We start from the raw sequence: 23,965 nt of genomic DNA, 5'->3' as shown, positions 1-23,965 counted from the left end.
TTAAAAAAAGAGCACAAAGAAAACAAAACAGTGACTTTTGATTTGTATCAAAATCACCAAAACCCACCACAATCGAGATTGCGAGATTCCAGTAGCCCATTAGAGAAAAGAATCACACGTGTATCACGCAGAACTCGCGCGCGTGCTGTTACCTTAAATGTTTGATGCGTGCGCGGGTGTGCGACAGGAGTGAATCACGGGAAGTTTTCATACCCTGAAGGCCAGCTTTTCTTTGTGCATGCTACCACATAAACTTATTTATTGCTGAAGCTGACGACGCTTACGTTGGCAGAAAAAATTTCCCATTTTCTCGATCAGTAATCATCGGATGAAAAATGTCTCTTTAGAGAAAGGTGGCATTAGCCGCGTCTGATTCGAAAAAATGGCTTTAGTTGCCAAGGGAGGATTAATTTTAGCTTATATTGTGATGAACTCGTTTGCTTTGAAGCTGCAACGAAGAAATGAAGATGTTTATGGCAACACATGGGTGGTCTATGTCGAAAGGGAAAAAAGATTTGTCGACGATCTGGCAGAGAGAAATGGTTTTGTGAACAGAGGAGAGATCGCAGGCTTCCCTGGACATTTCTTGCTTGAACACAAAACACTCAGAAAGCGGCGAGTTCGCAGAGATGCGCCGGAACACACAAATAGTCTGCTACGTGAACCTTTAGTGAAATTTGCTCGCCAGCAGAAAGTTTTGAGAAGGACTAAACGAGGATATTTTTCAGACCCTTATTATAAAGATCAGTGGTATTTGAACAACTCAGGTAAGTAAAACATTTGTAAATATATTTTTGTGTCTGCGATGAATTAAAATCTCCTCTCCCTGTAATGTAACGTGTTGTAAATGTGTTTGTGCTACTGAAAAGTGAGATCTAGCTTTGGTTATGGCTCATTGCAGCGGAATTGTGTAGATGATGGTAAAGGAAGCTGTTCTCTAATGGAAGCTTTCTAATCTTGATTTTGTTCGATGAAGACTTTCAGAGTTAAAGCCAAAATTATTTTTGTGTACTTAAATTTCGAGTTCGTGCAGAAATATTTTAGATTTGTGGTATCTCTTTTTTGCATGACAGCCAAGACATTTTGTCTGCTGTAAAATTAATTTATTGATGACGGTAAGAGTTAGCGTAGAATTTAGTTCAGTCGGCTTTCGGGCAAAAAAAAAATTCATTTACAGTGATCAAGTAATAGGAATAATACACGATGTTCCCTCAAGTAGAATTTTAAGTGTTTTTGATGCCCTATCTTAATGATCGAAAACACATCTAGAAAGCTAGGGCATGAAAAATTCCTCGTGAATATTCCTTAACTTCCCGTGTACTTAATACAGTTATGAGTTTGAAACTAAACACTCTTATTGGCCCTGTAAAACGGTCATGAACTATATTGCACTCCAACAGAGTGAACGTACAAGTGATTCCATAAACGAACTGAATCGATTCGAGCTATTTCTTTTAATCCCGTAAATGCGTTTTGCATGCGTTTTGCCTGTGGATTCAAATTTCAAACTTCAATCCCTTTATCTTATCAAAGCTGCTCAGCTACGGCTTGGAGGTTGGATTTTGCTGGTATCTATTTTTGCAAGGGACTTCAATGACAGAACCTCTCAAAACACAAAGGGAATCGTTAGCATTCAATTATCGACCCACATTTGGCGTGTGCAATTTATTTGCTGAATTTTTAGTCAACGCCGCTCTACCGAAGACTTAGGTAGAAAACGAAAGGACATCAATGTGGTGAATTCGTTTTGTAATGTTTTGTTTTTTAACAAATAAAGTATAGGGCGTCTATAAGTCATGTGTTCATAAAGGAAAATCACAACTGTTGGAATATTCTTAAAAATCTCATTGTGGTTAGCATAAGAAGCAGTTGCATACTTGATAAAAGCTAGTGGTCACAGTTTGAATTTGGCTAGAGGAGAAAGAACTACAGCTGTGTTAAAAAGCCCCACTGCTCAACATAATAGCTTGGCCTTGTGTTGGTTCCCTGAATTTCAAAGTGCACACATGAAAATCAAATATGCGGAATGTATTTCCGTCCAGCCTACCTCTAATTACACTTGATCATTAATTAATCACCCCCTGGTCTTTGCAGATATAGATCATTTTTCAATGATAAGACTTCAGACTAACATGTTTGCTAATTTAATGTAACTGGTGTCTTAGACAGGCATTCTTTCCCAATGAGCAGATGGTTAATAGCTCTTTTTGGAGATAACAGCACTCTTTATGACAAATTTGTCATCTTACGTTGGTGTTAAAGAAGCTTAAAATGTATACTTTGAATCTAGGAGCTGCTTTATTAACCATTTGAATAATTGATCCCTTCCAGACTCTTAAGCTTCTGCACATTATGGCAACCTTTAAATTAAATTTAGTGTTACATGTGTTCCTCTCAGGAAGAAGTCAATTTTAGAGGATCTAGAGAAAATTGAGACATATGTCCTAATGCATGATTAAAAGCTCTGATATTTCTATTTTCCCATCACAACATTTAGAGTTTTCAACAGGCAGGGTTTTATGATTGAAGAGAACAGTGAATACTCTTTCAAGCTATTTTCGAGTAATTATCCCTGAAGTTGATGTGTGTGAGGCAACTCTGTTTGATGTCAATTACTGCAAGGACATGTATATTAATTAGTTAAAGGAAAAAGGAAATTTTATAATTATATAAGTAGGTATTGTCTAATTGCATTTTGTTTGATGTTGTGCATTTTAATTTATATATGTTTTGTGTTTTGCATTTGAAATTGATGAGTGTTTTTGAAATTTTGCACAAGTGTCCTATTACCAGCTTAACTGACCCAAGATTGGTACACATGGCTTCTTAGCATGAGGGATTTCTTGAAACCTTTGGCCTTATTATTAACCTCAGGGAGATATTAAGCAAATAGGATTGTAAACTGGCTAAGTTCATGATTATTTTGAACATCTAATCGTAAAGTTCAGAAAAAAAGACAGCCAATTACTTCTTCAGTACACCTGCTCTTGAAGTTGTATTTTTGTTTCTCTGACACTCTGCAAGTCAAGAACAAGGCAATGCAATGCACTGTGCATGTATTGCTCTATTTTTCAGTCAGCTTTGAGGATTTGGTCTCAGCTTAGCTTAATCCTTTGTAACAATACTTACAGCTTATATCTGATAGTTGAGAATGCACCTTTTACTGGAACATCCTACCTTTTTCTCTGCCCTATGTAAACTTTGGCAGCCTCTTGAGTACTATTTTGTTTTATATTTACGTCTAAGATGCTTACAGTTGAAACTCTTCTTAAAAAGCTTAAAATTTTTTCTGCATGTTTTCAGGTTGAAATAAGAGTGTTCTCACTAATGACATTAATTTAGGCATGTTGCAAAAATGTGGCCTACAGGAAAACATCATTCAATACAGTCGAAATATTTTTCTCTTTTGTGAATATGCATGAAAACTCCTTAGTTTCCAATTAGTCATAGATCTAAATCTTTTTTTTCTCATACCAGTCAAGTCTCCTCTCAAGACAAGTTACCTTTTGTGTCTTCCTTACAGTAACAAATACTTACTATGATAAAGTATTTCAGCCCTATCAATACAGGATGTAGTATGATCTTTTAAGACCCTTTTCACCATAGCTTTGCATACCTACATGTACACAGTACAGTGTTTGATGCTCTTAAGGATGAACTCTCCAATACATTGAGAAATGGGAAAGGATTAGTGCCTTTATTTAGAACACAGTGGTTAAAAACATACATACCATTTATCTAATTGAATGTATTGTAATTATTCTCCAAGTCCTTTAAAACATTACTACGGCTTTGTTCAGCTTTAGTATCCTGTCAATATTTGTAAATGTAAGGGTTCCCCAGTAAACAGCTTCTTTTTGGGAGACTTTTTGTTTTCATCTACCACTTTTTTTATGAAAAAAAAGTGCATAATTTAATTGGGGCTTCTTGACTTTGCTACCTTTTCAAATCATCCACTCTTAATCTCAGGATATGTACTAGAAGGTATGCTACATGAAAAATAGGATTAAGAGATTAATGTTATGCTGTCATTCCCCTTTGGTTTCAGCAACATAGTTTGGACAAATTCCATATGCTAAATTTGCAGTAGGTAAAACTTGATAAGCAAATCTTGTGTACATAATGTATATATGTGAGATTGCTTGCATTTGGGGCAAGGTGGGGTCTCAATTTTTTTCTTGTGCCTGTGACAAAACTATTGACATCTTTATTTCGTACAGAATTTTAAGTGACAGACAAGTACTTGAAAACTGTGTTTAAACACCTTGAATATCACTTTCTTATCAATATTCTACAGGACAAACTGTAGGACCTCGGGGATTTGACATCAATGTCATGCCAGTGTGGAGAAAAAATATCACAGGACGCGGTGTGATAGTTACAATTTTGGATGATGGTATTGAGTACACTCATCCTGATCTTAAAGACAATTATGAAGCAAAGGCTAGCTGGGACTTTAATAGTCATGACAGTGATCCAATGCCTCGTTATAGCAGAGACAACATCAATAAACACGGCACAAGGTAGCTTTGCATTCCTATTTTGATCAGAATTGGCTCTAGGCCAGACAAACAGATCCTCAAATTGCTGGAGACACCAGCCAGTCACTATGTTTCATGTGAAAATTTGTTTTGTTCTTAATTAATTCATGGTCTAGTTCTGGTATTTTTGACTAAATAAATTAATATACTTTCTTATACTTAGCAACATCTTGTAGTGGTCTGTCAAGGTATTTTAATTTTTCCTCATTAGTGGTGGTAATTTATTTGTTTTGGTTAGAGTTAGTTGAAATGCCTTCTTAATACTTTATTATAAATAGCGATGTTTCTGATTAATTTTCAGGTGTGCAGGGGAAGTAGCAGCCAGTGTAAATAACAACAAGTGCGGAGTAGGTGTGGCTTATAATTCACGCATTGGAGGTGTTAGAATGCTAGATGGGGATGTGACTGATGCAATAGAGGCCTGGTCACTGGGTCTTAATAAAGACTTCATAGATATCTACAGTAGTAGCTGGGGCCCAGATGATGACGGAAGAACTGTGGATGGCCCAGGTCCTATGGCCAAGAAAGCATTCAGAGACGGTACTTTGGCATAACATTCATTAAAACATGCAGTCTGTAATACTAGATTATGGAAGCTGTAACAATGGAAGTAGAGAAGGGTAGCAATATTACCATTGGTGAGGGTGTTATCTTCTTGACAACACCACAAATCACTTTCCAGTAACTGTCAATGCAACACTAATATGTAGAGGTGTGGAATAAGTAATTACCAGAATTGTAAAGGGTAGGAAGAAATGAAGAGCAAACTGGGCAAACTGATATGAAGCATGAGGCAATGCTCTCGGTGAAACTGCTACTTGACTTATTTGTAACCTTGCCCTAATTAGTTTTAGTCTCAATGTAGTTTTGAGTGTGCATTTCTGTTATAAAGTTAGTTGCAACAGCTGACTGAGTAACTGACAAGCTAAACATGTATGTGCACCCAACTAACACTGCATTTTGCTACAGGGATCAGAAAAGGACGTGGTGGTTTGGGAGCCATCTTTGTCTGGGCTACAGGTAATGGTGGACACTATAATGACTACTGCAACTGTGATGGCTACATTACAAGCATTTTCACTGTATCCATTGGTGCTGTCAATGATCGTGGCAAGTCCCCGTGGTATGCAGAACCCTGTCCATCAACTCTTGCTGTAACCTACAGCAGTGGTGAAACCAGAGGTACAGACAAGCAGATAGTTACAACTGATTTGCATCATCAGTGCACAAAAAGCCACACAGGCACATCAGCTGCTGCACCTCTTGCTGCAGGTTTGTTTTGTTTTTGTTTTTTTTTTATGTATACCTATGTACTCTGCTGCTTGTAGTACACTCATGCGTACAAGACGTCACATAATCTATCAAATCGAGGATTAGAAATACATGAAATAAATTTCAGTCACAAATACCCATTCTCAGCCAGATGTGTATTGCTAGGATTATGATAAATTTTTAATGGAAAATTGTCTGAGTTGGTGAGACTGCTGTAATTTTTTTTGTGAAGGCAAGACAGCAATCGTTGCCCAATAGTTAAATGATTTAAGCCCTTTTTTTTGTATTTCAACATCATTTAGAGTGTATCTCTTATTCACTGTTAGCCCTGAGTAACAAAGCTTGGATGAACATATCTGTACCTAAAATAATTATTTAATAAAATTTGGCCCTTCTTGGTATTTTAAGCTCTTTTCATTTACAGCTATTCTTTGGATTATTGATGAGAATTTATTACTTGTATTGTCATACTTCCATGTGATGATTATTCTTCTCAAGAAACACAAATGAAATCAAAGCGTTTCCAATATCAAGGGTCTTATAAAGTACCTGATGAAGAAACATTTTATCATCAAACAATATTATTCTGTGTTATTGATAATGTGACTCTTGCAAGGCTGGTATGGTTATTGGCATACCAACTGAGCAGCAATGGAAACATTAAAAAAAAATTGTTTTGTTATCAATATCTACAGCTACCACTGCAAGAGATTTAAATGAAGTGTTTGTCATACCAGATATTAAAATGATATGACTTATTTATTTTTGTGACACTTGTTTGAATATTTGTGGCATAGTCTACATTCATATTATATTTACAGATGACTGTGTCATGTTAAAGATTGCTTGTGGTTCCTTTGGCTTCATCACTTTTGCTTGTTGGACAGAAAGCCTTTTTTTTAGACGGTTGATCTTATTAAATTTGAAATAACATTTTTTTAAACTTATTATTGTTCTGCAGATTCTATGACTTTTGTATTTTGCATAAAACACTTGTTATACAAGGCCTAGAACTTGTTGTATCTAAAGTTTCTTTTGTGCTTGCTACAAAGGTATAACTTTGTGGGGATGAAAAGTCAACTTGCCTGATCTAACAATAGTGATAACATTAGAACATATATTGATGTTGGTGAATCTTTTGGACTTTTATAATATTTTTGGTTTTATTTTTAGCTGGCTTTTCTTCTTCAAAAATAGTTTAGCTTACATTTCTTGTATTTTTATCAGAGACCATTTTACTTTACAGGTATATTTGCTTTGGTGTTAGAGGCAAATCCTAAATTAAGCTGGAGAGATTTGCAGCATCTGGTTGTCAAGACTTCCAAAATAACTGATCGTTTAGACAAAGGCTGGCAGAGAAATGGTGCAGGACATCGTGTGAATCATAAGTATGGATTTGGAGTGTTAGACACAGATGCTCTTGTGACAGCTGCCACTTCTCCCACCTGGAGACCTGCTGCTGAACAGCACATGTGCCGAGAACAGGATCACACTGATAACAAGAAGATCCCAGCCAAAGGGACTCTCACATCATCAATTATTAGTTCAGGCTGCTCCAGTAAGACAAACTGTGTTATGAAACTAGAACATGTACGAGTATACATCACATTGAGTCATAAATCAAGAGGCTCTTTAAGAATTATTTTAACTTCACCTGCTGGTACTAAATCAGAGCTTTTAGCCCCCAGAGACAGAGATTATTCTAGTCATGGTTTTCAAAACTGGCCTTTTATGACTGTGTTCAGCTGGGGTGAGAATCCTGCAGGCCTCTGGAAGTTAGAGGTCACTGATACCAAAGGCTTTGAGGGGGAGTTTAAAAAGTGGTCCATTCGGCTTTATGGCACATGTGAAGATCATCGCAACATCACATCAACTGATTCTAAAATGTGTAACAAAGTTTGTAAGAAAGGATGTGAAGAACCATTTAACGATTTGTGTCCCAACTGCTCAATGCTGTGTCATTGTGATTTGGGAAAGTGCCTGCCCCTTTGTAATCCTGATGACGACGTTGATCAAGAACAGAAAGAATGCCGTAAGAGTGCACAAGCAGGTGGAATTAGGGCTGACGATGATGATGAAGATGGAGGTGAGCAGGATGTTACTAAGACTCCAACCACCACTACGCTGCATGAAAAGGGAATATCAACATTTATGAAGTTACTTATAATCTTTATTCTTGTAGCTATTATTTTAACAGCTGTGCTTATCATGTGGCACTTCAAAATCAGTCAAAAAGTTTGTTGGGCCATTCCAGATAAAATAACCAATCAGAACCATGCTATCTCCCAAACACATGTGGGATATTGGCCTGTCTCTGTTACACCAGAGGTGAATAATCAGAACCTTAAAGGACTTGGTAACCTAAAGATGTAGGCTATTACACATTTGTTTTGCAAGTTTCTGCACACTATACCATTTTCACAAGGGGAAAGATTTAAAAAAAGGTGGACAGCTCATATTCTTACTCATCAACTTACAATGCATCAAATATGGAGTTGGAATTCCAGTGTAAAATGCAGTCAAGCAATAAGTAGTAAAAATCAATCACATCCCTGTAAAAGTATAGCTGTACCTTTGCAGTGTTACCCTACAATGGTAACAATTCAATAATCATTTGATAATTACAATCATTCTATTTGTTAATTAATTTTGATAAAGACAACAGTTTAGACTTGGTATTTGACAAATATTTTACTCTGAGTGTGAAAGTGCATAACTGGTTCATGGTAAGGTTTTGGTTCCAAATGACCTTAAAATTATTATCTCTTTAAATACCACTGGAAAGTTTTCCTTGATCTTATCCATCTAGTTTGGTGTCTTTAGCACTCAAGTTCAATAATTTTTTTGGTCCTTGCAAGAAATACACAAGCTATTCTGGCTGATTATTTCTTTGATCAATGTTTCATACGACAAAGAGGTTTTGTACTTTATACTGTAAAATGCTGTACATAGAGTACATCAGATTGATTTTTTGTAATGAATTTGAAAAGAACCGTTTTCTATGGTATAAACAAATTTGAAAATGCTGTAGACAAATACCATGAAATAACATGCCTAGTACATGTACATTTGTCCATTTGTACATTAAAATGAGCTTAATTTGATTTAAAACCAAAAGGCCACTGCATTAGCTTTACTTTGGCTTATATTTCTTTTTCTGTAATTACATTTTTTCACAAATTCCAAGTACACACTTAGGTGGAATGAATACCACTATAAGTTGTTCTTGAACTTTTTTGCTTAATGAACATATAAACATACTTGTAAAGAGCATTATTATGTGCCTCTCAAATAATGATACAATATCAATAAAATTGCTTTCATTTTGAATTTGTCAGTCACTTCTATTAAGTTGTGGGGAGATTCTGTACATTAAGTGGTCAATTATGGCACAAAGTGGTGTTGTATTACCCCTAATCTTTGGAACCTGTGTTTAGCGGTCAAACTGTATTAAGTGGTCACTATGCCATTCCCCAAAGGTGACCGCTGAAGGTTTAACTGTAGAATTGATTGTGTATAGTGCCATTTATGCCAATACTTCCAGATTATCTCAGAATCTCCCATATACAGAATGGGCCCCTCTTGTTTCCTTACCCTTTTTACCCCAATATCCATATTCTTCGTATTCTTCTTTATGCATTTTTTTTGGTACTGAAAATGAGTATTCATCAAACAATAAAAGCTTATTATTAGTATTACGTCAAGGAAGAATTAGATGCTGTTCACTCTCAGAGTTTAAAGAGTTAGAAGAAGTCTGGATACACCGTATTTATTCGATTAAATGTGGCCCTTAAAGAAATGCAGCATTTTAGAGCAGAAGTATTGATAAACGCTACCCTCGCATAAATGCTGCATCATGATGCTGTGTTTATTTGAATAATAGACTCAAAAAGCACACAGCAATCATTGGTTAGATCACAGTTGGAAATTTTGAGTGAGCCAAACACAAATCATTTTTAATGAACCAATTCTGATGTCCAGAAAGCATTTCCAACATTAGATCTTTAGTCACTTTCTGTTTTTTTAAATTAAAATGGTCAGTTACCATACTATTGTTTGCAAATATTAAATTGGATTTTAAATAAATGTGTAAATGCTGTCCTCATGTAAAAACTGCCCTTGAATTAATGCTTCACTCAAATCACAAAAAAATTAATAAACACCACTGCATTTAATCAAATAAATAGGGTATATGTATTCTCCACTAAGGAGGGAAAATTACATACAGTACTACAAGTTGTGTTTTTAACATAAAATCATGTGAGATTCTTTTCAATTATGTTTTATGGATTATTTTGATTTTTATTTCTATTTCTGATTAATGTTCATGCAATCAGGGACTTCAGTATGGAGAGAGACTGGGCAGGTGTTAATCTAGCAGTTGGGTTGGAGAGTTGATTTAAGATCATACATTTTCAGCTTTCATTCCAAGAGCTATGAGGGGCAGGGAAAGTAGCAAAATGTCTGCACATACTTTAGTGTAACTACTGAATGAGAGATCATTCAAACACAAGAAGATTTTGTGACCTCAATGATGTTTTCTGGTGGGGTTGATGAATTACCATAGCTTACATTATCTGGCCATTAGTGAAGTGTGCATGATAAAGTCATGAATAATGTGTAAAACTTCTAAAATGTCTTTGAATTGAAATGAACTTACATTCTACCCACTGGTATTAGCAATACTCCTGATCACTTCATGCTAGAGAAACCAGGATAAGCTCAGCATGGATGGGCCACTTGGTTCAAGCGCAGCCTTTTGTACTCTTCACAATCAATAAAAGTGATTGTCTTCTACAGCGATAGTTTTCACCCATTTCTTGTCCGGCACAGTCTGGCCATTGGCTTTCTGTTCTTTGTCTGCCCTGCCCCTGCTTGTTCTGTTAAGAAAGGGTATAATGAACTCACTACAGTTTACAGTCAAGCCTGTAAAGGGTGACCATGCTTAATTGAGGTGACTGCTCAATGGATGCAAAAATTAAAAAATTTAGGACTTTGACAACTAACTGCTTAATTCTGGGTTATGGCTCAATACAGTGCCACATACTACAAGGTTGACTGTATTAGGGTCTCACAATTTGTTCATTTCCCTGACCATACATCACAGAGGAGCAGTGAAGGATTGATTTCAAAAGTATTTCATTTAATCTTCTTGGAAGCCTGAGACAAGATTAAAAGCTGTTGTTTAACAGCACTGCATTCTTAGCCATCTTCAATTTAGCCAAATGCAAAACTTTTATCTGAACATTTTTTTTTTGTGAACAGTGTCAAGAGTGCTAAAAGCTAGTAGTGAAAGGACATTTAATTATATCAACTCTTTTAAAGAGAATCCCCAAGGCCCACTGCTTGCATAAAACTGCAGTCTGGGTTAGAATTTGTGTAAATAACTGGCCACAAATGTCTGAGGCCTTGATTCCTCGCAGGAATTCAGAACCTTTTCTGTCCCATGCTTTTGACAAGCCAAGACACCCAACTTTATCTCTTAGACTTAAGAACAAATTTTTATGAGCCTTAGCCAGCAGTGACATATTTTTGGTGGCTTTTACAATGTCAGAGTGTAATATTAAAATTTCATTCTCTTCCTATTTTGAAACTACCACTATGGTATAGGCCCCACCTGCTTGTTTAGAGTGTGATAAGTCAAAACTTTAAAGAAGAGGCATGAATTTTTATAGGAAGGCAAGGTAAGGTGTGATTTGAAGCTTTCTCTTTTGAATTTGATACGCACAGAACTGTTTACCTTATGAGTGATGTGTGAAATTTTCTCAAAATTTGTGTGAAAAGGAATCAGGACTCACTCCGACTTTACTACCCACTCTTAGTAAGATAGAAATAGGAGCTAACCCAAACCTCTGAACCCCTTCATTGATCATTTCCCATCTGTACAATGACACAACTGGAGATTACTTTTGATAAGCTGCACCTATTAATAGGATGCTATGTTCATTCCATGGTTTATTCTCCAATTCTACGGGACAATAACTCTAGCTTCCAAGTGACTATAGGACATTAGAGAACTGCTGTCCTACTGGACACAAAGAACAAAATCAGGGCATTGGTTATTGCAGTTAAAAAAAGCAACTAGCTTAATAGAGTCTTTAGATATGATCATAAGGACTTTATCACTTTCATGAGTGATAGTTTTGTATTTCACTTCAACCAGTCCTTGGAAGAAGAGTGGGGAGTGCTCTTACTCTAGTTTTGTATCCAATTGTGACAATGTTTCACCCTTATATCAACTTTGTTTGCAAGAACTTTATTGGGAAGGAGTCTTACCAAAGCAGAACATAAGTTACTAGAAATACAATGCTTCAAAATTTGGATCTTCTCCAAAATTAAGCACAAAACTGAAAAGCAAACAGCAGGGCAATGTTCTGAGGAAAAACATTTCTTGAGAAGTTTACAATCAACATAGGATCTCTAACAGCCCCTCAGTATGAAATGGTAAAATACACAGTTACACAATACCACAAATTCACACTTGAGGTTTCAAGCACAAGTACATTGTAAGTTCATAATATTCAGGGTATGGATCATATGGTCATTTGAATCTCCTTGAATATGTTAAATGAAATGGTAGAAGAGTTACAGACTAGGCTATGTTTTGGAAGACTCAGGATAGTTAAGAACTCTCTCTGCAAGGTGTGACAACCCTAGCATGCCTATCAAATAGACCACACACAAAAAAAAATTTAATAGACAATGACATCTACTTTAATTTTAAAGTGTTATAATACATGTTTCCTTCATGTTGTGAGTTCACTGCAATATGTCTGAAACAATCATAACTTTAAAATATTCTGCTGTGTTAATTACAAAACAAATCTTCGAATTGAAAAACTCCTTTTAAAGTTTGAACTGAGTTTGTTGAATGGTGCTGATCTGTACAAGTTTCAACTCTAAAAATTCTTGAGAAATTCTTCTGCACAAATACGCGCCCTAGCATTGACAGCCAACTTCATTTCACTGATCTCCTTGTCTATTTCCTCCATGAACTGAATAACAAAATCAACAAGCTTGTGCTTGAACATTTGCTCCGTGTGAAAGTTGGTGATGAGGAAGCTTATGTCGTATCCCTCAACTGGCTTCCTTCGAAGGATAAAGAAGTTTTCGGCACGCATCATCATAAAACGCATGAACTTCTTGCACAGGATCTTTTCAATCTCGTCAGCTTGTTTCACAGCAATGCTGATTCTCAGAGAGTTGATGGAACCTTCAATGAGCACCTTCTCTTTTTCATTTCGGCTGATGATGACTGGCGTTAGAAGCAGCTCCTTACTGCTTCGGACCTCCACTTCAGGTTTGTTATGCCTTTCCACCACCTGGGAATCGAAATTTTCCAAACACATGGACGCAGTGAGAGTCGCACGGACGGCATTCAGATAAGGGCGTAGGGTAGCAGCCATTTCTTTTTCACAAAGAGAAATCAAAATCTGTTTAAGTTACTGAAGGAAATCGTGCGACAGCGGAAACTAGCTACCCTCCCTCCTGCTAGTGCGCATACTCCGACAGAAAAGATACCGCTGGTCTTATTTGCAGTAACAAAAACAGGAACTGTGGGATATCATCGTGCTCGGCGACCATTTTCGTTTTGTATTAACTGCTTGAAATTTTTAGTGATAGTTGTGCCCTCTTTATGGCGACAACATGAATGATCCCATCACGATGACGTGAAGCATCTCTTTCTTAAAAACATGGAAAAGATGATAGTTTTATTTCGGTAAATTTGGTGACCAGAGGCTAAATTTCTTGGGGTGTGTTTTGGAAGGTGGTCTGACAAAAAGATGACTACATGTGTAGACTCTTTGTCTCTAGCTCTCGGGCAAATTAGCTTTGCAGTCAACGATTTAACCAAAAAGAATTACAAAGCGACCTTAAAAGAAATACACGAGGTGAGCGTTAATGTAATTTATCACCATAACATTGCATAAACACCAGTTATGTATGCTTAGAGAAGGTGACCTCTTTGATGTCAACCAGTATTTTTCCTACATACACCCAGGTAGTGAACCCAAAATATTTTGGTCAAATTCTTAGTTTCATATTCCTAATTTCTCACGGAATAAAATGTTTCAGCCTTTTAAGTTTAATGAAAAATCAAGCATACCATACATGTTTCATTTTGTGGATGAGATGTACTCTATGAAGTTTGATACTGCTGCATCATCATAAAACTGTTTAAGTTTATGTTTTCCTAAAATTCATTTTTCAGCTTATTGAAAAACATGGCTTTGAGGCAGAGCGTCACTTATTCCGTTGCTTATTCTCTTTTATTGACTTTGCTGGTGATGGAAAGAATAACGGCAAAGACTTCCTGCAGGTGAGTATGGCTTCATAGGGTTTTTACAAGGTAGGGGAAGTTAAAGAATTCTCTGGGCACAGGGCTCAAAGCTCAACCTTTTTCCAAGTTACTATTTGGCAACTTCACATCCTGACATGGTCATCATAAATTATACTCTATTCACAATTTTTTTATGCAAGAAAATGATGAAGCATTGATGCTCATGTATCAGTATCAGCTTGTTACATGACTGCAAAACATAGTTTGACAAATTGGTGACTTTTGCTAAACATAGGCATGTGTAGCATGCAAGAGTTATCTTTTTGGCTGGATAAGTTGAGATGGAACAGTTTGTGTTCTCAATGTTTTCATTTTTGTTACCAAAAAGAGCATAACTTTAAAAAAAAAAAATGAAAATGAAAGAGGAAAAAAAACCAATTTTATCTGAACTCAGACAAATATTATGTGATCTACTGTCTATATTGTCTAAATACTTCCAAGTTAAAATATAATGCATCTGTGTCACACTTACTATTGTCTCCTTTGCAGGTGTTGTTTGGTCATGTCACACAATGCCCTCTATTTTGCATTTGAGAGAGAGCGCGTTGTCTGATGAGATCAAATAATGGTTGCAAAAGAGACTACACTTACTGCTGTTCCTATTAAAGAGGAAATTAAAATTATTCATCTACAGTTACCTCAGAAATATAATTCCAATAGACCTTAACCAAAGATATTGCAATTTTGATTAAGTGAAAATACATTGAACAAGAGAAATGGATAATATTTCAAAGAGGGCTCTTTGATTGGTTGTTGCTGATCTGGACTTTGCCCTTTTTGAGTGAAATACGTGATAAAATGCAGGTTGTTTTACAAGGAATTAACATGCAATTGGGTTAAGTCCAAGGTAGCTTCAAGTGACTTTAATTCGTAGAAAAAGTCAAATGTGGGAGAATTGGGTGGAAAACTCAATATTAGTAGTATATGTAAATTTTTTCAGTGGGGTCACACAATGCAGTTAGAATATGTGATAAAATGCAGGTTGTTTACCAGGAAATGACACATGATAAAGGGAAGTCCAATGTGGCAAAATTGAATTTGACTGGTGGAATACAATTCAAGCATGTGAAAAATTGCCTAATGTTCTTGTAGTGCAATGATTGGGTATGTTCTGATTGGACTTTGGACATTGTTTTCGTTGTATATGACAGAATGTAAGTTGTTTGGCATGTGTGTTGTGAGTAAAGGAGTGGAAAAAACATGTTTTAACTTAAATTTATTTGATTTAAATGCATACCTTTCATATCCCAATAAATCTCATCCTTAATCGACAAGGTTCTTGCGAAGGCCATAAACCATCACAGTTATCAAATGAGCCCAGTATTTCTGATTAATGTCATTCTTTGTGCATAGCCCTGCAATCCTTGACATCATTTAAAAGAAAACAATACCCAAATGCTCTGATTGATGCAAGATATTCAAATGCTATCATATGATTGGTGGGAGATGTATACCCTAATGCGGCAATCTGATTGGTGCAAGATACATACCTTAATACAGCAATCTTATTGGTGCAAGCAACATACTACCTTATATGCTAACATAGAGTAATTTTTTTTTAAAATAATAACTCAAAAATGTAGATGCCAAAATTTTTTGTACTTGCTATAGGGTGTACCTGACAAAAACAGCCATAGCTTGTTGTGCTGGACTATTACACAAAATTCTTAAGCTATCTCTTGATGGCCAGAGCAAACAGAAACAGTTGGTTTTAAAGTAAAAATGATTAACATTATTGAAAATTTGTCACAATTTGTGAGGAGGAAAAAATCTAAGCTCCTGGAGTGGATCTGAACCCAAGCCAAAACTTATTCCAGAGTTATAGGCTCTGCTAATTGAGCAGCAGAGACCTCACTGATGAGCTGGACTACCATATTTACTCATGTATAAGTTGAACATGTGTATTAGTTAACCCCCCCATTTTCAAGGTTAAAAATTGTATTTTCATCTTATTTAGTTAAAGAAGTAGAATTCAGACTGATAGAAATTTCCCAAAAAATTAATCTCTTATTTCTGAGGATGTATTGAAAACATGGCAAATTAATAAACTGCAGTGCAAAATGCAACTGTGTGCTGTTAAGTTCATCAGCACTTGTTTATATTACCATGATTTAAGCATACATGGATTTCTGAAAAGACTTCAGGCAATTGTTATGCTAATTTCTTGGACTGCTGGGATTAGGTCTTTGTATATGACTCGTGTATAAGTTGAGGGTGATTTTTTGGGCTGAGTTTTTGGTCATTAAAGGTCAACTTATACACAAGTAAATACAGTAATCATTAAATGTACATTGTGCTCCTAAAGAATTCTTTCATCAATATTTTAAGTAAAAAATTGTTAGATGGCAACATGGTTGGCTAATGGCTTACCGGCAATATAAAGAACACAATTTTCACTACTTATAAATTAATGCAGAAGATGGGTGAGCTTGTGTGGTTTCCCCAAGTAGATGCCTGCACATTGCAGTGTGTATTCAGTGACTGTCAATCAAGAAGACAAAAATAGACTATATATAATGGTTTTATAGAAAGAAGGAGGGTAATTTTTTAATTGCATAAAAATAAGGGATTAAAATGCATACTAATGTACACTATATACTGTATGTTGTGGTGTAATTTTTTTACTGTGTCTTGTCATCACTAAAAATTTAACCATATCACATGAACTGTGCATTTTACTCTTGGGAAGTGTTTAAGGAGATGTAGTCTGTGATGTGGATATTTATCTTACAAAGGGAAATAGTACAAAATTGAAGAGATACTGTCTGTGTCTGTATGAAGTTGCAAGGACATCTTTAAGACCTATATCAGATAAAGCAAAGTGTATTGAAAGTGAAGCTGTAGATTCACTTGGCAATATTGTTTGTAATTATAAATTCCTATTCTGTCTGGCAATGCTGTTTTTTTATCAGTTTGTATACAGCATGTTTGTATTGAATTTTCATATACAGCAATATTATTATGCCATTTCTGTCTGTCATTATCACTTCCTTTTTTGGTAGGAGATATGACCTCTTCAGTTTCTTTATTTGACAGTGAGACTAAATAAAAACATTCATACAATGATTTGCGACCTAATGCATTATTTATTGTCTGGATTGCTAAAGAGCTTCCTGTTTCTACATTAAGTGCCAGTTCCTAATTCAAGAATGCCAGATGCTTGTTTCCAAACCGAACTTTTCCTCCATTTTGTGTTACGCCATCGAGACGCCAGAACATAAGCAAAGGACGCTGAGACCTTCCCAACAGTTACTGCCAAATATTAGCAGAGTATTGAAGCTAAACAAAGTACAAGAGGTAAGACTGAAGTGGTTTTTTTCAAGATTAAGCACAAGATTACAAGATTATTTTAGAATTAGTTTGCTGTAAATGTTGAGAGGTGTTAAATGGCTGCTTCTATTAGGGGACAATGAAAATTCTGAGACCTTGTGCTGGTATGGACCCTTGAAAGTTGCTAATTTTTAAGTTATATGTTTCACATAGGCTGAGCTACACAAGGTTGTTTACAGAGATTTTGCTTGTGAGTCAGAAAGTATGCTATTTCTCTATGAACAAGATTCTTTTTTTATGTGTTTGTTTAATCAAAAGATTGAATTAAACTGAAAACTGCATCTTATTGTGGGAGCTTTCTAATCTTAACTTAAGTTGTTGGACTGATTACTTGATATTTTTTAACTAGATTAGGAATGTGGAGAATGTAATTATAGTGTTATGCATCCATACAAATTTTCAAATGGATGACTCCATAAAAGAAAATTGAATAAATAGTCACTTGACCCCTTGTAAAAGTTTATTTTCAGATGTTACCATAAGTTGTGCATGCTTATTCTCTTTTGGTCCTCCTCGTTTTTCATCTGCTTTGATAATACCAGTAATGAATGTAGACAAAAGATATCTGATAGGGTTAAAAGTAACAGCTGTTGTAAATTTGTTTTAGTTAATATTCCTTTATTATGCAGTCACTACTACTTTTTAGAATGGAACACTAAATGAGAAGTGCTTGTTGTTTTTATAACTGTTCCAGCCCTTGCTCCTTGGTGTGCGGTTCGTCTTTATTAATGATGAACTGAATTTATTAATTGTCTACATCTATAAATACCAGATGGACTAAAAAATTCTAGAGAACCATACACCTCTAGCCAGCTTGAATACACTGAATTTTCATATCATACCATAACATGAGGAAAATAGAAAGGTAAAATGGCCATACAACTGTAGATACAGTACATGTATATGTACAGACACACCTCAACAAGCTTAGAGGGCACATAATATTCAGACAGCCACTTTGATTGATGTTTGAAGGTGTAAAATTCCAAACTTGAACTGCAGTTTGCTACAGGGATTAGGTCTCAGTGCAAGCTAGAATGTTGAAGTCCCAAGCAGAGATGTAAGAACCAAACAGTAAAAATTGTTCCAGTTCTCAAACCCTGCATGTGTTGACTACACATAAGCAGGATTGGTACTCTGCTTGCTTTGTACATTACCTTAAATTTTCCTCTTTTCTGACGCTTATTTTGCAGGTAATATTTGGCCTTAGCCTTTTAAGTTCCTCAAATGATGATTTAAAAAACCATGGTATGTGTGTTGGTACAGCTACATATGTGTAGGTCTTTGCTACATGTGTATATGTCAAAGCTCTTCAAGTATTAACCCTTTCACTTCCACAAGTGACCAAGACAGAATTTCTCCTTACAATAACTATACAATAACAAGCAGGTAGGTGATGAGAATAGGGAAGAATATCAATAATGGGATTATTAGTTGATCCAATACCAAATTCTCTGAATTAACATCATAAGAATTGTATGACAGATAGTAAGGAGAATTATTGATTAGATCTTGGGAGTGAAAGGGTTTATGTCTGTCTATTTTTGTTGTCATTAGCTGTTTTTATCATTCTTGAAGATTTGTTTCAGCTGGTTTTGTTTTCTTTACAGCTGGCCAATTTGTCAAACACAAGTTGCCTGACCTTTTGAGATCATATACTGATGCAGGTGAGAGATTTTTCAATGATGTTAATTAGGAGTTGGCAGCTATATACAATCAATGAGGGTAATTTTGTTTAAAAAAAACAACAACAACAAAACTGTGGTAATGTGTTGGTGGGAGAGCATAACAGGGTAATTTAGTTTTATCATCTGAGTTGGTAACGTAAATTGGCCACCAGAAAGAATTCAAAGCTGACATTTGTAAGAGTTAGCCTTTGTCAGAGCTAAGGGCTAACACTCAAAACTTCAGCTTTGAAAGTATTGTATCAAAATAGTGTACATATTCAAGAGGCAGACACCTATATCACCCCTAACTCCCCCACTTTCTCCCATGCCCCCCAGTACACTATTGCACTTTTAATTTGTACTAGGATATGGGAAGGGGGCACTGAGGTAAACTGCAGTTCCTTTTCCTGACATAATTATTTTTTAAAAAATTTCTAGGGATATTGATATATTTGTTGGCTAATTTTGTCACTGAGAGTACATGCATGTTATCAATTTCTGTGTAGCCACATCTGAGAAGTACTGTGCATACAGCTGACACTGACATGGTTAATGCACTTCTAGCCTCTTTCTATGGGGTTTAGTTCCACAGAAACCACTAGCCATAATGAACAGTCTAGAGATAGTGTCTATCTGCAATATCATTGCAATACCACAAAGAGCTGTTTCTAAGTCATTAGAGTATCACATTCAGAGCAACACTTCTCTTTCTTATCCAGAGAAGAAAACATAATGAAAAGATTCTCAATCTTTCATCAGATGTTGGAGGTGTACAGGAAGGAGGCTTGACTGATGTTGCTATTGAAGTGTTACATCGCGTTTTGTCTCATGTGATCCATGGACCAAGAGAACAGGTTGGAGTTGGAGATGATCAAGTGTCTACCTTCTTGGAAACCCTAAAGAAAGGTTTGTGTCATTATTTTTTACCATCATTTCTAGCTTTAGGCAGTGGCATTTATCTGTGTTTATTTTATTGCAATTGCCCCTTACCATCTTTATGAATTTGCTCCTTGAACATTAAAAAAAAAATTGCGTGTTTGTCGAAATATAAAATGATTTCAACAGAAGAGGAATTTGTTGCACCATAAGGAAAGGAGTTGACATATATTTTTTAAATTTTTTTCTGACTTAATTGGATAGCTGAGGGCCACTAATAAATTGAAGTGTAAAACTCTTCATTCTTCCCAGATTTTCCCAAAGAACGTGTGCCTGTAGTCCTTGCTCCTCTTCTTTATCCCGAGACAAAGGATATTTCAACTGACAAGTAAGATTATGTTAAGGTCATCCCTTGGCATTACAATAGTTACCACTTTCACTTCTCATAATTTTATTCATAAGAAGTGGGTATGCAAAAAAATAAAGTATGGCTTTCACTTTATCGCTGAAGCTCACTGGAAGTATAAATTATCATTTTCATATACCAAACATTGTACTTCAGCTTACCATTGTAAGCTGAAGTAAGAATAAGATAATCTATTGATGAGTAGCACAATCACCATGCCCATAGGGGGTTGACTGCAAACTTTCACTAATTTCTTCTGTTTTACATTTTCATTGAAGCCAAATCTTTGCTTACAGATAAAGTTGTTCTTGTTGATTATTGTAAAAGCATAAAATCAGAAAACCACATTACTGTCTTAGAGAAAATACCCGGGAAAGATGAAAAATTGAGCCAATTTTGGTTGTAATGCATAACACAATCTCAGTGGTAAAATTTTTGAAATACATTTTTCAGTGAAAAGAAAGCTCATTTGAGCAAACAAATTACACCTAATGATAACACACAATAAACACTACATTTGAGCCAAACTTTGACATTTCAAGTTTATTAAAATGCTTAGAAAGGATTCATCATTCCTGAGTATCCTTTGTGTAACACTGGGTTTCAGAATTTGGAAGTACACCAAGTTGTTGTCCGCAGATTGGCTGAACTGGAATCCTGTGGGAACAAAAATACATCAACCAAATGCTCATACTTGGTGTTCTAAAAAAGCGAAAAATCAGTCTAAAGGATTGACTATAAAAGGAGAAATATCAGTGTAAGACAGTCGCTACGGTTTTCTAAAACCTGATTACGCAATAATATTTTTCATCAACTTACCGGGTAAATACAAATTTGAATCAAATGCGACAAAAATGAAATAGTTTGAAATAAATCAGTTGTAATAGTAAATGTGAGTTTAAAACAGACCTAAAGAATTGATTTTTTCCCAAACTAGCAATTTTCACATTTTCCATACATGTTACAGAAGTGAGTATGGTGATTGTGCTACTCATCATTATATCTTCCCTTGGGATTGGAACGTGACATCACATTTCTAAAATTTTAACCTCTTTGACTTTCCAATTTTGTGTATTGCACTTTTGTTAGCAGTTTTATCTGGCACTCATTATTTCTTGGCAGTAATGTGCAAAGGTGATGCGTGAAGACTGTACTGTAGTATTTTAATTTCAAATGCATCTGTTTTCTTTTTCAGCCTTTTTCCAGAGCCATCAACTCCTTCAAAAGTAGTGGTAAATTCCTACATTTAGTTGTTTTAGTCATTCAAATGTGAATTATTCAGACAGTTCTTATGTTACACAGAGTCCACACAATGTTAAGTGCAGATGACTTCTTCCATTTTTCAATTTCTAATTGCAATTTTTTTTTTCACAAATCCGTCATTTTAAGTTATCATGCAAAGGTTGTTACAGTATAATGTAACCAACAGAAAAATGCTACAATTCCACAAACTCAGCTACTTTATTAAACATCGAGTAATGTTCTTAACAAGGAGCGACTTCTAAAAACTGTTAGATACTTACTGTTAATAAACTTAATTAGGCACACCACATATATTCTAGCTCACCACTGACACAATCTCACTGCTATCTCCAAAGTTCCTTGAAATGAGTAATCTTCTGTAGTAACTCTCTCATGCTATAGCTTTCAAAACAGTTGTTGTTCTGACAACAACTACTCCTACTTGTACATAAGTGAGTCTTTGCATATATTCACAAAGTTTTCTGGAACATTCCAGAAGCTTACATAAGAACTATTTTAGTAGTATCACATAATAAGTGTGTGACCTGGTGAAGTATTCTGGTAAGTTCTACGGTATGCAAGTCAGCATGATTCCACAGTCTGGAAATTTCTTGAAGCGTCTCTTGATTTGAGTTACCTTTCAATTTAGACATTGTTGTCTAAAAGTGACACAGTCTGTTTTTTTCCCCTAGATGGAAGATGATTTGGCTGATCTTATGCTGGAAATAGGATATTCAAGCTGTGCAAGGTAAGGCAATATATAATAAATACTTGACGGTTGAGACTTACAAACTTTTGAGCCTCAGCAAATGCATTCTGCCCAACACAGTAATTGTTTGGTGTTACATCTCTGTTGAAGTCTACTTCATTGGAATCCAATCATCTCTATTAGACCTTTGTCTGGGAAGCCATGGACATCTATAAGTTCTTGGATCAGTTAAATGACTCAACAAAAATGCATTTTTCGCAGTACATTGTTAATGAGATGTTACCTCACATGTTAAAGTGATTTCTCTGGAACTCTATGAATGGATGCACCTTTTAGCCAAATTTTGTTGTGATAATCTATTGGTACACTCTATTGTATGTTGTAATTTGGTAAGCCATTCAGTTGATGCGGGGTTTAAAATATGGTTTCAGTGCAGAGGAAAGATCAAAAGGATTTGTGCTTGTTGTACCACTTTCTAGTCATTGGGTATAAGTGGAAAATATGTTTCAGGAGTTTTTTTCCCATGCATATCCATGGCTTTTATTTAATCTTTCTAGTGTTGAAGACTGTCAAGATACCTTGACTAACTTTGGTGTTCAAGACATCACACCAGCATCAGTAGCCAGAGTACTTGGTAAGTATCCATCTTAGAGACTATTGCTTTTTTGTTACCTTTAGTTGTGTATTTTCTCTAGCTTAAATAATATTGGTGCTTTGTTCCAGGAGAGAAGTTCTGTTGATGAAAGAAAAAACAATTTATAATTATCTAGAAAGTCAAGCACTTAAAAAAAATGTTGAATTTTGGCTAGAAGTGTTTATTTTTGCTTCAGGGATGATGGTCAAAACAGTGTTTGGTCTTGGTGAACATGTTATTGTACAGGTATGAATGAGTCATTTTTAATGTTGTTAAAGTTTGTGTAATAAACCACACAAGCTCTGCTGTTTGGTTTGGGTCTTCATGAGTGTGATGATTTTGTACATACATGTCACAGTCTGTATATTATTCCTTGTCAATGTTAACACTCTGTCTTATTACAGAATTATGGAAATAGTTCAGTTTCATTAGACAAATTGGGACTCAGTGAACTTACCCCAGGTCCTGCTACATGGAATGTGGAAGTTTTTGTCCAAGCATTGAGGGAAGTGGTGAGTAAATGGACAAAAATCAAGGGCATTTTGAAGTGTGGAACAAGGCTCTGAGCATAACTTTCTTTTGAATTGCCTATTGCCATTTGAAATCATTAAATGTTTGTCAGAAAGGAAATATTATGTTGAAGCAATGAGAGATCAGAATTGTGAGAAAATGAAATTCTGGCAATGACTGCAATATGTTTCACTGAGTTTTGTTGTTTTCAATTTGCTAGATTCCATTATTCAACTGGCGTCAAGTGATTCAAGAGTTAGATTATCCTGAGTTTGTTGTTCCGAGTCGGGAAGGGCTTCAGCTATTGTTAACTGCTTGTCACAGGGGACTGATGGAGATATTTCCAGTGGATGTTCTCTACAGAACCTGGACCAACACAGAAGGCCAGGTTAGTTCATACTTCTGTATCTTATTCTTCTAGTGTTTTATCAACCAGA

At 35.6% G+C, this 23,965-nt stretch overlaps 3 protein-coding genes across 3 annotated transcripts in view; 2 read left to right on the top strand and 1 right to left on the bottom strand.

The window, feature by feature from the left end:
* Nucleotides 1–228: 228 nt before the first annotated feature.
* On the top strand, nucleotides 229–9,143 carry LOC131780810 (PC3-like endoprotease variant B). Its single transcript, XM_059097405.2, has 5 exons — nucleotides 229–767; nucleotides 4,298–4,523; nucleotides 4,843–5,081; nucleotides 5,511–5,813; nucleotides 7,060–9,143. Exons 1-5 carry the CDS (start codon nucleotides 383–385, stop codon nucleotides 8,184–8,186), a joined length of 2,280 nt encoding a protein of 759 aa, XP_058953388.2. The 5' UTR covers nucleotides 229–382; the 3' UTR covers nucleotides 8,187–9,143.
* A 3,356-nt stretch (nucleotides 9,144–12,499) lies between these two features.
* LOC131780807 (actin-related protein 2/3 complex subunit 4) lies at nucleotides 12,500–13,307 on the bottom strand. The gene has a single exon (XM_059097403.2). The coding sequence runs from the start codon at nucleotides 13,217–13,219 to the stop codon at nucleotides 12,713–12,715; it is 507 nt and encodes a 168-aa protein (XP_058953386.1). The 5' UTR covers nucleotides 13,220–13,307; the 3' UTR covers nucleotides 12,500–12,712.
* A 70-nt stretch (nucleotides 13,308–13,377) lies between these two features.
* The window catches only part of LOC131780795 (CCR4-NOT transcription complex subunit 1), a 34,225-nt gene continuing 23,637 nt past the window's right edge, over nucleotides 13,378–23,965 (top strand). The window contains exons 1-13 of the mRNA XM_059097389.2: nucleotides 13,378–13,705; nucleotides 14,026–14,133; nucleotides 17,284–17,451; nucleotides 18,678–18,732; nucleotides 19,095–19,151; nucleotides 19,911–20,057; nucleotides 20,340–20,415; nucleotides 21,629–21,665; nucleotides 22,368–22,423; nucleotides 22,942–23,018; nucleotides 23,215–23,264; nucleotides 23,423–23,530; nucleotides 23,749–23,916. Coding sequence (XP_058953372.2) covers nucleotides 13,598–13,705; nucleotides 14,026–14,133; nucleotides 17,284–17,451; nucleotides 18,678–18,732; nucleotides 19,095–19,151; nucleotides 19,911–20,057; nucleotides 20,340–20,415; nucleotides 21,629–21,665; nucleotides 22,368–22,423; nucleotides 22,942–23,018; nucleotides 23,215–23,264; nucleotides 23,423–23,530; nucleotides 23,749–23,916 — 1,215 coding nt within the window. The 5' untranslated portion in view covers nucleotides 13,378–13,597. The remainder of the gene's footprint in view (nucleotides 13,706–14,025; nucleotides 14,134–17,283; nucleotides 17,452–18,677; nucleotides 18,733–19,094; nucleotides 19,152–19,910; nucleotides 20,058–20,339; nucleotides 20,416–21,628; nucleotides 21,666–22,367; nucleotides 22,424–22,941; nucleotides 23,019–23,214; nucleotides 23,265–23,422; nucleotides 23,531–23,748; nucleotides 23,917–23,965) is intronic.

Source organism: Pocillopora verrucosa, chromosome 3, assembly GCF_036669915.1.
Source record: "Pocillopora verrucosa isolate sample1 chromosome 3, ASM3666991v2, whole genome shotgun sequence".
In the NCBI taxonomy this organism is placed as follows: domain Eukaryota; kingdom Metazoa; phylum Cnidaria; class Anthozoa; order Scleractinia; family Pocilloporidae; genus Pocillopora; species Pocillopora verrucosa.
Note: the sequence above shows the minus strand (reverse complement) of the source record. Positions and strands in the feature narration are given on the sequence as shown.